The 13,181-nt window shown below is 43.9% G+C and overlaps 1 protein-coding gene across 6 annotated transcripts in view; it reads right to left on the bottom strand.

Annotated features, from left to right (window-relative positions):
• LOC124623161 (protein kinase C and casein kinase substrate in neurons protein 1-like) overlaps positions 1 to 13,181 on the bottom strand; it is a 528,164-nt gene that overhangs the window by 212,307 nt on the left and 302,676 nt on the right. Inside the window, exon 1 of one of the 6 annotated variants that reach the window (XM_047148954.1) lies at positions 2,271 to 2,369. The exons of the other annotated variants lie outside the window; for them this stretch is intronic. Within the exon in view, the coding sequence (XP_047004910.1) occupies positions 2,271 to 2,351 (81 nt within the window). The 5' untranslated portion in view covers positions 2,352 to 2,369. Of the gene's footprint in view, positions 1 to 2,270; positions 2,370 to 13,181 lie in introns of those variants that run through there. 6 annotated transcript variants of the gene reach the window in all.

Genomic DNA, 13,181 nt, shown 5'->3' with positions numbered 1-13,181 from the left:
CTCGTAGGCCATTATTACCTACTTGCGAATACCTCTGCTTCGCGAAGCTCCAAGACTCATGCAATGCAACGACGAGGATACTAACTTCGATTTCAGTGCGGGGTCTGAAGAAATTATTAATACACTGGTTTTGTTCTTCGGTGGTAAGTGCTGATGCAACTTCTTTACTCAAAGGATCTTTGACGCAATTGTGTTTTTCAATTATTTCTGGAAAATACTTCAGAAAGTAATAATTGAATTCAGTTAAATTATCCACAAATAACAGACGTCTCCACTACCTAGAAATCATTGTCTTCTAAAACCGTATGAAGAGCAGGGAAACAACTTTTATCTTTAGTATCAAACTTTTGGTTCCGGCCGAAGTGGCGTACGGTTCTAGGCGCTGCAGTCTGCAACCGCGAGACCGCTACGGTCGCAGGTTCGAATCCTGCCTCGGGCATGGATGTGTGTGATGTCCTTAGCTTAGTTAGGTTTAACTAGTTCTAAGTTCTAGGGGACTAATGACCTCTGAAGTTGAGTCCCATAGTGCTCAGACCCATTTGAACCAAGCCAACCAAACTTTTCGTGCCAAAATACTAGACTGACATCCACAGCACTGCCACAGTAACAACCGTTAGTTGCTGCCTCGCTGTGTATCACTACTATAGTCTGATTGAAATTATTTGATAGTTGACACTTCTGGCATTGCCAAATTGCCACAATAATTAGTTCACATCAACTTATTTTTCTAGATTGCTTTCTTTTTTTGATGTGCGTGGATCTCGAACCTTGGTGCGGCCATTTTATTTATTATTTCATCACACATGATAACCACACCAAAAAACAAACAAAAAAAACAAAGAAACAAAAGAAGCACACGCACACGCGCGCACACGCACACGCAAACACGCGCACACGCGCGCGCGGGTTCACACACAGCACTAACCAAGCACTACTTGATCGTTCCGCATAAGACGTGATACAGCGTCATTTACACAGTTGTCACAATCACACAGATCGGCTTACGTTAAATGAGCTTCGCACGACATTGCATGAAGAGGATTTTTTGAAGACTGGCAGTTAACTTTTAGCGACTGGAACACCAGAGTCATAAATAGCTTAGCGTTGTACAGTGTAATGGCACAGCCTGGTGGTGCCGGGCTGGCTGCCCTCTGCAATAATATAAAAAGCCTTGGCTGAAATTTTCAACGATCAACTAGAACAGATCTCGTATGACGACCGCCCCGACCAAGTGCAGAGAAGAATAACGTAAAGAAAGAAAGTGGTTAGCGTACAAACTTGAGTAGAAGATCAAGGGTTGGAATTTCAACAGATGCAGCGTTTTTTTTTATTTTTCTAAATTTAATCAAAATACTATGATTAGTATTTTTATTCAGTTAACTGAAACACGTAATTTTTTTTATTTCTAATATTTTGCTGTGCCATTTTCATCATCGTATTGACTTTAACTGCTCTTATTTTTCATCCTGTCATTCAATTTTTGTTTGGAATTTGCTTGTGTCGCCTATAACTTGAAACACAGTGCAAACAAGTACTGCTCATCGGATGTTAACGCGGCATCCCATGTAGCCAGTATGAGGATAGTCTCAGGAAACCAATGGCAGCGAGAAATTGCCGTGTACTTTTACCGCTAAAACTGAAAATTTTGCTGCAGAAGATAGTTAGGCAGACAGACATATTACGAAATTTTGTCTTGAGTTTGCTCACGGTAGTAAGCCTTAAATTCCGCGAAAAAAAGCGATTGTGATTCTGGTTCTGGCGCAGGTCACTGATCGTCGTTTTCTCGAATATAGTGCTGGTCACGAGGTGGTTGTTTGGGCTACACAACCCGTCGTCTGTCACAGTTCAGCCACTGGTCGCTTACAATCGCCTGTCGACAGAGCATCTCCCATTTCGGTCGTACCTCGCGGCGGCCGCTTCCAACACTGCTTCGCGTTACACATTAACAGCGTGTGAGAGTGTCGCTCATGAGCGAGTGGTAGTCGGCAGCGGATGTGGCAACACTGTAGCGGCAAGTGATAGTCGTCAACTATCAAGTAATTTTTATCGGACTATAGCGCACGCGTTGTTCCTTTAGTCAGAAAGAAAATAAGCCAAATTATTGTTTTTATGACACTACTGCCACGGCACTACCCTAACGCCGCAAAGCACTGTTTGAAAACCCCTTTAAGTAATTAAGCATCTGAGCTAACTTGGACCTCGCACCGAAGCGGCTGCGATATGTTCCTGTGGCACACAGACATACCTCGCCAGAGCCCGCACTCACCCACCTCGTCGTGGTCCTCCTGGTCGAGCAGCGCGGTGTCGGCGCGCCGCGCCAGCTTGTAGAGCGAGCGTCCCATGGCGTCCATTGGCCGGCCCGCAGCCTAGCCTCGCCGCAGCAGAACCCGCACCCGCACTGGCTCGCTCGCGGCTCGTCCGGCCCGCGGCCTTGGACGGGGCGCGCTGCCCACTCGCCGTATTACTTAGCGGCCGCTAACGCCGACTCTCGCCTCTGACTGGCACGCTAATTGCCGACGCAGCCGCCGGGGCACGTGAGCGCGCACCACTACGGCCGCTGCTCGCGGAAAATTACGACCCGTCCCAGCTGAATGGGTACACTACCAGATAACCCACAGCGCCACCCACCCCGCGCGCAGCCGGCAGCCGAACGTAAACAACCGCGGAAGGTCAGCGTTATCAGAGTTTGGCCTGACCCCACGAGTTGGTGGCAAGCGTTCTGAAAAGGCAATGCTCCCGCGGCGAACACACACTGTCACCTGTACGATGTCTTTACCACCGGTGGCATCGCCTTTCTGAAATCATCTATACGGTATTTAATTTACAGCGATCCGCTTCACCTGTGCTAATTGTTTATTCAGATCGCGACCGGTTTCAGGATTTTAAAAAGCAGTCTTCAGGCGTACAAAATTATTGTAACTGTTAACAGGTAACGTGCTGTCGGAACGGAAGTGGTTGGCGCTGCTACCGTACCGCTGCCCAGCGGCAGACAGTTTCCGCCAACATGCAGTCATTGCAGCTTTTGCACCGGCTACCCCGTGTTACCAACTACAATAATTTCGTACACCTGAAAATGGGATTATAATTCCCGAAACTGGTCGTGGTTTGAATAAATAATTAGTGTAACTAAAGCGGATCTCTTTAACTTAATTATTATGCCTCTCAATTGCAGATGTCCTACGTGTCAAACATTTTGCATCTATACGATATTTTACGTAAAGGTCCCAGGTATCGCAACTTGCAGCCATTCAGCCTGGCGGGCCCTCATTTGCGAGTAATTGAGGAAAAAAAGTAGTTGAATTTGTCGTTTCCTCTACTTCTTTACAAACGGAATGTTATTGAGACAGGTTGGGTAGTGCAATCGTTATAGCACAACGCTCATATACAAGACGTTATGGATTCGAATCTCCTAGTGGATTGAGTTTTTTTTTATTTTTACACCTTTATCAAAATGACTTCGATATTACTTTTACTTAGCGAAGGTGTTTAAGTGTGCCTTTTAAATTCCTGTTCCTTCCGTCATGTCATTTTGACCAACGTACGAACTTTTTCAATTCCTCTCAATTTTTATCCCCATCATCCCACTTGGCATCTTCGTGCATGTGAATTTAATCGCTAATCGCTCAATTATTTTTATCCATCTATTATAATATTTAAACATTTTCAAATGCTGCTAGGTCAGCTAAAAAACAAATGAGTGAATCTAGTAAAAACGAGTGAATCTAGTTAAGATGATGAGTGGATCTATTTATGTGTGTAATAGCGTCAAAAAAGTAATTTTCGTTCCAAAGTGTACATTTTCTTGGATGCTAATCGTCATACAAACATATGCAACATGAATTCTTATTTCACTATGAACAAAATAACGTAGATGAACATTTAAACGAAAGAAGGGTTTGTAAGTAAAACGAAATTCATGATGAAACGGAAGAAATTAAATCGATATTAATACACTGAAATAATTAAAGTCTCATGCACAAAGATTACAAGTGGAAAAGGAATTATAGTAAGAAATAATGGGAACGACTGGAAAAGTTAGTACGGTGATTAAGATGATGTGACAAAGGAACGGAAATTAAAATATTACTTTTAAACCCTTAACTGAATAAAAATTATGATCAGTCATTTCGATAAAGATTTAAAACTTACAATATCGCAAAGCACCAGGATAGATTAAAACTCACAACCTCTTGCTTTTCAGTCTTGCCCTATAACCATTACGCTACAACCACTGTCAGTAATATTTCTTTTTTAAAGCCGCATAGAAGTCACCCAAAATTCCAAATTTTGTGTCGTCGATGACTAGCAAATAAGGTCCCACCAGCGTTAATGGCTGCCTGGGTCCTTAACCTACATCACTGTGTGGATAGTTTCAAAACGTCGACCCCACCGTTGGGGACATCTCCCTGTAAGTTGCTGGCACATGCTACTGTGATTCTACACAAAAGAATTTATTTTTCGCTCCACCTGCCCTGAAACTTGCGCCGGCCCCGGACAGAACCCGTCCAAGGAATTTATGACGCGGCCGATGTGCCAGCTGATCTGGATGTGGCTTTGAGGCGGTTCGTCACATCCGACATGGTGAATTCCGAGCAGGTACCTACGTCCCATCTCAGTTACACGATTCGCAACATTTCGAAAATGTTCTCACACTTTCACATGGGATAACGCTAGATGCAGACCGATGACAGATGGGGAATACACACGAATTCCGTCCGAGATGGAGGGGGGAGGGGCGTGGTCACACTGAAACTGCCAAAACGAGATTAACATGCCTCCCCCGCCAGGACACAGGATGAGGCCAGGGAAAAGGAAAGGATTTACTTTTTCCTCACAGAAGCCTGTCTGCCTACGGACAATAATAATACCAGCTTAGCGTAGCGTTGTGACGGACAACGACTGGTCATAATAAAATTCGCAGTGATAAAAGGAATGTTCACCCTGTACCTCTGTGAATCAATTTACTCACCACTCTTAAGTGTTTCAGCGGCCTATCCTCATCTTCCGTCATCTGACCAGTTCCCATAAACACAATCTACGTGGGTCACCAGCGATAATTTTTGGAACCTGCAGCGGCCGCGTATGAACAGAACTTAGGGCAGCCTAGTACATAATCTGGATACCTTTCAAAAACTGTCTCTGGTGATGTTACGATTTTGAATGAGTAAAATAATCGTCCATCATATGATGATGGAAGGTAGCCTTCTGAAACATGGAGTGTGGTGAATTAATTAATTTGCAATGGCAGTGCTTTAACATTAATCTCTGCTTGTTCTCAGAATGCCATCGTCTACACTGTTCCACTTTATCAAAATGGATAAAGTTTATGAGTGTTTTGCGCTACGACGTCAAGGTCGTGTATAATGCAACGAAGACTTGCCACTATCTATAGAATATAATGGAATGTTATAAAAATAAAAATAAGTAGACATGCACAGATTATTAAGTATTTGGGCGTCTGCCATACTCCATCGAGCAATAACTGAGAGCTCTGTATGTTACCATATTGCATCTTTATCATTTTCAAATTAAGTCCACAACAAAACATCTTTAGATCCTCGATTGTTTACATAAAATGAACTCAAAATTTGAACCGTCCATAACTCTTCTGTGGTGGTGGTGAAGAGCTAGAAGAGACGCAGCCCCCCCCCCCCCCCCTCTGCCTGCACCTGCATATGTTTCTAGCATTCAGTTTTGAACGACTCTGTATTCTCAGCTCTGTGCTGTCGAGGATGCTCACACGTCAGATACGCAACCTCCTCAGATCGTAACGGTGCCCTGTGGGTAATAGCAGCGCGAGGGGTCTTCCATCTGGTTCTGAATATTGCGGCGTGTAGCGGTTGAGGCGCGCCGGGTGGAAAGGTCAACTGGGTCGCGCCGCAGGTCGTTGAGAGGCGCACCGCGAGCTGTTGCGGCCGCCTTTTAAGACACTTGGGGGCTATTGAGGAGCCGGCGGACACGCTCCGCTCTACCGCGAATGGCGATCGTGAGCCGCCTCGTGGGTAATACACCAGCGCCTCCTGAACACACTGCCACTCAGCTCCGCCCAGTACTTTGATCGCGTTCCCAGAATACAATCAACCTGCATTCTTCACTTTATCTGGTGCATCTGAAACATTTATTCCTTCGTAGCCTCTGTGCGTACGGAGATTCCTGCCGATCTGTTAAGAACTAGTATAGTTCGCAAATTAGGCAAGCTACATGTAGCACGGAACAATCAAACCAGATGTTGCAGTATTTGACACACTAGATCATCTCGTATCCTCTAACACAGCAAGTCAGACTGGCTCTATTAGGTACAATTAATCAGCTAAAAATCGACTGCCACAGGGAAGTTCACAACGCGAATCACAAACATACCTCACACTGGGTGGCTGATTTTGTAATAAAATGACAACTCCGATGACGTCCTTGGTATGTTACAGGCTCGATACCGAGGCGGTTGGCCCAGGAGACATCGACTGTGCCCAGCAGCTACGGTAACTGACCTCTTACCAAAAATCCTTGCAACGTTGCATGCACGTCGCTGTTAACATAAATCCGACAACAGCCCTGCCACTCATCCGAACTGTCACAGAGGTTTTGTTTTCGCGGACCGTCGTGGGACTATTTTCCCGCTGTCCCAAACCGATACGCTTCAAAAGTTTGAGCGTACCACATCCCAAATGGGGCCATATTGGGAGGGAGGTACGCCCAGGCATGCGGCCGAGTTGTTTCCGTTTATGCTCAATATTTTGTCGGTCGATCCAGGCGTTATCTTCAGGTGCTAGTGTCGTGCTGTTGTGTAAACTCGATGTCTAGTTTCCACCTAAAATGACTGGGAGACTCGAGGGTAATATACCAGTTCCGCCCAGTACTTTGATCGCGTTCCCAGAACACCACCACCCATTCTTCACTTTATCTGGTGTATCTGAAACAATTCCCTCTCAGCCTCTGTGCGTGCGGAGATTTCTGCCGATCCGTTAAGAACTAGTATAGTTCGAAAATTACGCAAGCTACATGTAGCACGGAACAATCAAACGAGATGTTGCAGTATTTGACACACTAGATCATCTCGTATTCTCTATCACAGCAAGTCAGACTGGCTCTATTAGAAATAATTACTCAGCTAAAAATCGACTGCCACATGGAAGTTCACAACGCGGATCACAAACATATCTCACACTGGGTGGCTGATTTTGTGATAAAATGACCACTCTGATAACGGTGTTGGTATGTTATAGGCTCGATCTGCGGTGCTTGGCCCAGGAGACATCGACTGTGCCCAGCAGCTACGGTAACTGACCTCTTACCAAAAATCCTTGCAACGTTGCATGCACGTCGCTGTTAATATAAATCCGACAACAGCCCTGCCACTCATCCGAACTGTCACAGAGATTTTGTTTTCGCGGACTGTCGTGGTACTATTTTCCCGCTGTCCCAAACCGATAAGCTTCAAATGTTCGAGCATACTACATCCCAGATGGGACCATATTGAGGGGGCACTCCCAGGCGTGTGACCGGGTAGTTTCCGTTTATGTCCAGTATTTTGACGACCAATCCAGTCGTCATCTTCAGGTGCTAGAGTCGTGCTGTTGTGTATACTCTACGTCTAGTTTCCAACCAAAAAGGCTGTGCGAAATAGAAACAACTCGGCTAAAAACACCACTAATCAATCACGCTGAGAAAACGTAGCACCGCATAACCCTTTTACTACCACAAGACGTATGATTTCCACTATAGGTTGTCAGAGAACCAGAGGGGAAACTGCCGCATGTTGTTACTATGTATTAACGTTCCACTGGTAAAGGGAATCCTGCTACTGGTTTGCATATTTCTTATAATTACAGATTGTACCTATGAGCTGTGCTGTCTTCAGGATTCACTGCCAATCTTCTGCCCCGTATTGTCCCCCGTATTCTCCTTCGCACCTGCAGAAGCAAAAGCAATGAACGTATTTTCAAAGCGGGCTGCCGTCGCGCCTTCCGGTACAAACAGCGTCAATGAACTGCACGCACATATTGACGTCAGCCACATCACAAACGAAGAACATATCGCGCACCTGTAGTATGATTTACAAACTAGGAGCGATACTCTATCCACTGATGTTTCTCTGTTTTCTGTATGTCTTTCAGTTTTTGCGCACGCAGTCATCTCTTGTGACACTACCTATAAGTGACTATTTCTCCTCCTGCCTCTCCCTTCCCTCCCACGGCTTGGGTAAACGACATGGCGGGCATTATTTTTGTGACCACACAAGGAAAGAGTTCACGACCGGATGTATCAGCAGCTGTTTAAAGGGGGGGGGGGGGGGCAGGACGTCAAACGGGTCGACTTGGAGCAGGAGAGGCACCACAGGACATTTTAATTTCCACTGTCTATACTTTTACAAGTAAATTCATAATACTTTGTCAGCATGACCAGGTGAGTGTGAATCCTGAATCCTTCCTGGTCGTGCTGACAAAGTATTATGAATTTACTTGTAAAAGTATAGACAGTGGAAATTAAAATGTCCTGTGGTGCCTCTCCTGCTCCAAGTCGGCCCATTTGACGTCCTACCCTCCTTAATCAACTATGTTGTATGGTCGTTGTCGATGGAATTTCTCTATTCCTAACGTTTTGTTCAGAGCTGCGCTGGACATCTTCAGATTTACTCCCTTCCGCTGTGTCTTGCTCACTAATTCATCAGCACGTATGTCTTTTCATTTTGCTACTTCTGACGACGCTATTAATTAAAATTACTATACATTACTGTCTTTCACTCTGAAAAAAAAAAGTGGTAGTCAAAAGGTTAATGAGTGATCGCGCCCAGACCTAAGAACACCGCAGACACAGGAGGTGATGGCACAACGTTTTGTGACTGTCACCATGTAAGCGCGAGTGTGGAGCGGCGCTCTCTCTCTCTCTCTCTCTCTCTCTCTCTCTCTCTCTCTCTCCCTCCCCCCCCCCCCCCCCCCCCCTCCTTATTCTCTACGTTACTTAGCAGTGTGGCTAGATTTTGGTTGTAACAACTTTTAAGAAAACGTGTTTCACTGGATTAATCTGGCACAATTGTTTCTTGACGAAAGTGAATTAGCACCAAACACGCACTAAAGACATTGTAGGTACATCGTTCTATCAAATTATCCTGTTTGATGTAACACTGTATTTTACGTGATATGAAATGCTAGCAAATTTCGTGCAGTGATCGCAGCCATCCTTTGGTTTAGAAGTTTTCACATATACCGAAACCGATAATGTGGAAGTTTACTATCGCAAATGACAACAGAATGATCAGAGACTTGTAAGAACAAGGTAACTGGAGCTTAAAGCCTGCGTGTCGCCCATTCAGCTTTATGAAGGAAAAAAGTATGGTTAGGTTTTGACGTCCCGTCGACGCCCCAGCCGCTAGAAATGTAGCAGGAGGCGTGCGAGGAAAATATTCACACACATCTGTCTCAGACAATTAGTACTATATTTTGTAATTTACAATATTATTTTATAATTACCTGTTCGTCTTTATCCCAGTCATGTAATTCACAGTATTACCGGATAGGCTTGCAACAATCACCATCACATCACTTTATGATTATACGGAAATTTATCGATACAACTTACGGAATCGGTAGATGTATTGTTTTGTAGCAAACAACCTCACGTTTTACACAACACAGTTCACTCACATTTTGCTTCATGTGACTACTATTTGGGATGCACAAAAATTCCCACCAGTATTAAATTTCTTCCCACATTCGTTGTAGCAAATCGGGCTTAACTTCTGCAACGGCAGCGTAGATTCGATTTTTCTAGTCCGCTAAATTTTTTGATCCAGGAGGAACACACACACTGTTTTTAATGAAACCTCAGAAAAAAAAAATCCAGCGGTGTCAAGTCTGGTGAGCGAGGTGGCCATGCGATTTGCCCTTTACAGTCAGTTCACCGTCCTCGGAGGCGATTATTAAGGAAACCTCGAACTTCGTGAGGAAATGAGGTGGTGCACCGTCTTGCTGGTGGAAAACCCTACCATCTCGATCATATTAATCTATCTGTTGAATTGAAAAGTTTTCAAGTATATCCATATACACAATACCAGTGACAGTTTTCTCAAAGAAGAAGAAAGGGCCCTTGACTTTCAATTTGCTGGGGGCACAAAACACATTAAATTTGGGACTGTCACAGACGTTTTCCAAGCTTCGCTGCCCCATACACTGCAGTTGTGGGTTTTCGCCATGACACTGATAAGAAATGTTGACTCATCCCTGAACACTACTGTGACCAGTAACGTCTTGTGGTCTTCTACTCGATGTAACATTTCCGCACGGAATTCCCCACGAGCAATCTTATCTGAATGACTAATGTGCTGTGCCACTGTGAATCTGTATGGTTTCAATTATAAATGTCTACGCAGTACTCGTCAAACAGTCTTTTGTGGAAGCCAGTCTCACAAGACGCACATCGCGTTGCGGGCAAAGCTCTTCCTAACCTGTTCGACAATCATCAACACGCTGGATACCTGGTGATTTATCATCTCACAATGAACAACCCGTCTCAACAAAGTTCTTGTGACAAGAGTAAACTGTAGGTCTGCTTGGAAGTTCTTGAACGTTTTCGGTACGATACTTAGCCGAACTGTTGTTGCATAGTTCGTTTCATGTAAACAAAACACACAGAGAGCACGCCCCACTCCGGTGAAAGGAGCCATTTTAACTTGCACTGAGGTGGTGCTCCTGGTGGCTGAATCGAACTTGAGGTGGTTTGCTACAAAATGACTTACAAGACAGGTGGAGGTGTCATCTTATTAAATGTCTATATCAGTCTAAGTTTGTAAAGTTCTTTTTGACTGAGCCTGTATAACAGAATAGGTACAATATGGCTGAAGGCTAGGTCTACAGACAAATCCAGCAGTACATTATAAGGTTAACATGGATGACGGAAATAACGTATCATTAGGAGTATTCTGATACGAGTATCCATGTAGATGCTTTGTACAAGCAGGTACATGAAGAAGTGCTAGCGGTGGTCTGAGAGCGTCCTATTCAATGTTACAACGAGTCAGCGCTGGTAGAGGAAGCTTGTGATGAGATAAGTATCTAGCATTAGACTTTCGTCAGATTAAAATTGAATGTTCATGGCCCTTAATTAAAATGGTTCCACAAGGATACTGTGGGTCAAACAGAAATCGTAAGATTTAGTGCAATGTGTAAATAAAACAAGATGGTGTGAGGAAAGTGATTAACTGATACAATAACTTTTAGAGTTCGAGAGTCGACAGCACATTCAGAGATGTCGAGTCAGCGACGTCTCTACTTTTCACTGTACCTTCTGTTTTACTGTTGAAACTGAACTCGTTAACGTTTTTTGTCTTCAATTGATAAGCATCGCATTTCTCTAGCTGAAATGGAGTAATGTGTTTCACTCAGCTATGTCATTCTTAAATGCACTGAGCGAACAAAGTGGCGCGATGGATTCAGATTCGTTTCCACTGAAAAGGGCAGGGCCATTTCTCTTCTCTCGCCCTGTACAAAAAGATGACAGGATGGAAGCGTTTAACATTCCGTCGACGGTATAGCCACTAAAGTCAGAACAGAAGCTTGGATAGTGAAGGAAATAGGCTGTAACGTAGCGCCCTGGCTTTCGGCTTAAGTGAATCGAGGAAATCACAGGAAACATAACACAATGTGGACATACATGGATTTGAATAGAGCTCATTTCATATAGGGCTTCAGTGTTTCCATAACAGCGCCATCTCGCTCAGGCATTGTGCCTGTGAATGAGTGGTTTAGTCGAATGGAACTAAAGGAGGGCCTGACATGTGGGTCACGAATTTTGATCATGTTTTGCAAAGACATTCTATATTGAAAATGGAGAGATACGTGTTTCGGCTTTTTGCTGTACACTCTATAGTCAGTGAAAAAATCGTGGTCAAAGTTGATGACGGAAAATCGTATTTTCAATGCTATACAACGAAAGACCGTCTAAAAACATTTTTATTAATATAACATGGCGAGTGCAAAGTCAACGTGTCGAGTTGTCAACGTTTTTCTGTTTTCATGTTGTAGCTAAGTTGCTGTCATTCAAAGTGTCTAAGCAGAGCGACTTCGGCGACCGAGCGGTCGATGCGATAGACTACCATACATTTTTTTTTCGGGCTATCTGATAATATTCTGCTAATGGGAACAGCTTTTTTGCATTTTTTAAGTAAAACATTGGGAGGTGTGACTGATAGTTACACAAGTATATATAATGTACTGATATTTATTTTCATCGTGATACATGACGCCATACGAGAGGACTGTCGTAGATGACGCTCAACGAACCCTCGCCATTAAAGCGATACTGCCAGAAAGGCGACATCACAGCAGAGGAGAAAATTACAAGGTAGTATCCGCCCTATCAAAATTCATGCCTTGGTCCACAACTAGCCATCCGCGTCTATCTTTCGAGATATGCTTCTATACGCATGGTACGGATCCAAATTGATATATGATAGATTTGTTTATAACGACGTGTATCAGATATGTTTTCCACGAATATAACAATGCGGAGAGATTGCGGTTTTGCGCATTGTACGAGAAATATTTTTGTTTTTGCCTATTCCCGTGCCAAGTTTCAGCCCTCTGACTGCGACAACACTTACGAATAGACAGTCAGGATTACAGAATAAAGTAGCTTATGTGTATTTTTGTACTATGTAGCACGATGTAACTATCGATACATTATATGACCGCTCTATCGCCGAGCTCGCTCTGCTACTTGCTTAGAATCATGGATACCGTAGCTACAGCATGAAAACACAAAAACGTTAATAACTCTAACATTATTAACTTTGGACCCCATATCATACTAACAAAATGTTTTAAGACGATCTTTCGAGGTATAGCAGTGTAAATATGATTTACCGTCATCAACTTGGATCTTTATTTTCTCAAAAACTGGGGAGTGACTAGCAAAAAGCCGAAACACGTCCCTCTTCATTTTCAACATGGATCGTCCTCCTAAAACTTTATCAAAATCGGTGGCGCACATGTCAGACTCTCCCTTTTTAAAGGATTAAATGTCTTACTGAGACGGCTTCGTGTGTGACTTGACCAGCAAGGTTTGTAGTGATATCAATATTTTGATTTGTCACCCTTCAGTCTGGAACCGCGCGACCGCTGCGGTCGCAGGTTCGAATCCTGTCTCGGGCATGGATGTGTGTGATGTCCTTAGGTTAGTTAGGTTTA

Source organism: Schistocerca americana, chromosome 7 (assembly GCF_021461395.2).
Source record: "Schistocerca americana isolate TAMUIC-IGC-003095 chromosome 7, iqSchAmer2.1, whole genome shotgun sequence".
Classification (NCBI taxonomy): Eukaryota; Metazoa; Arthropoda; class Insecta; order Orthoptera; family Acrididae; genus Schistocerca; species Schistocerca americana.
Note: the sequence above shows the minus strand (reverse complement) of the source record. Positions and strands in the feature narration are given on the sequence as shown.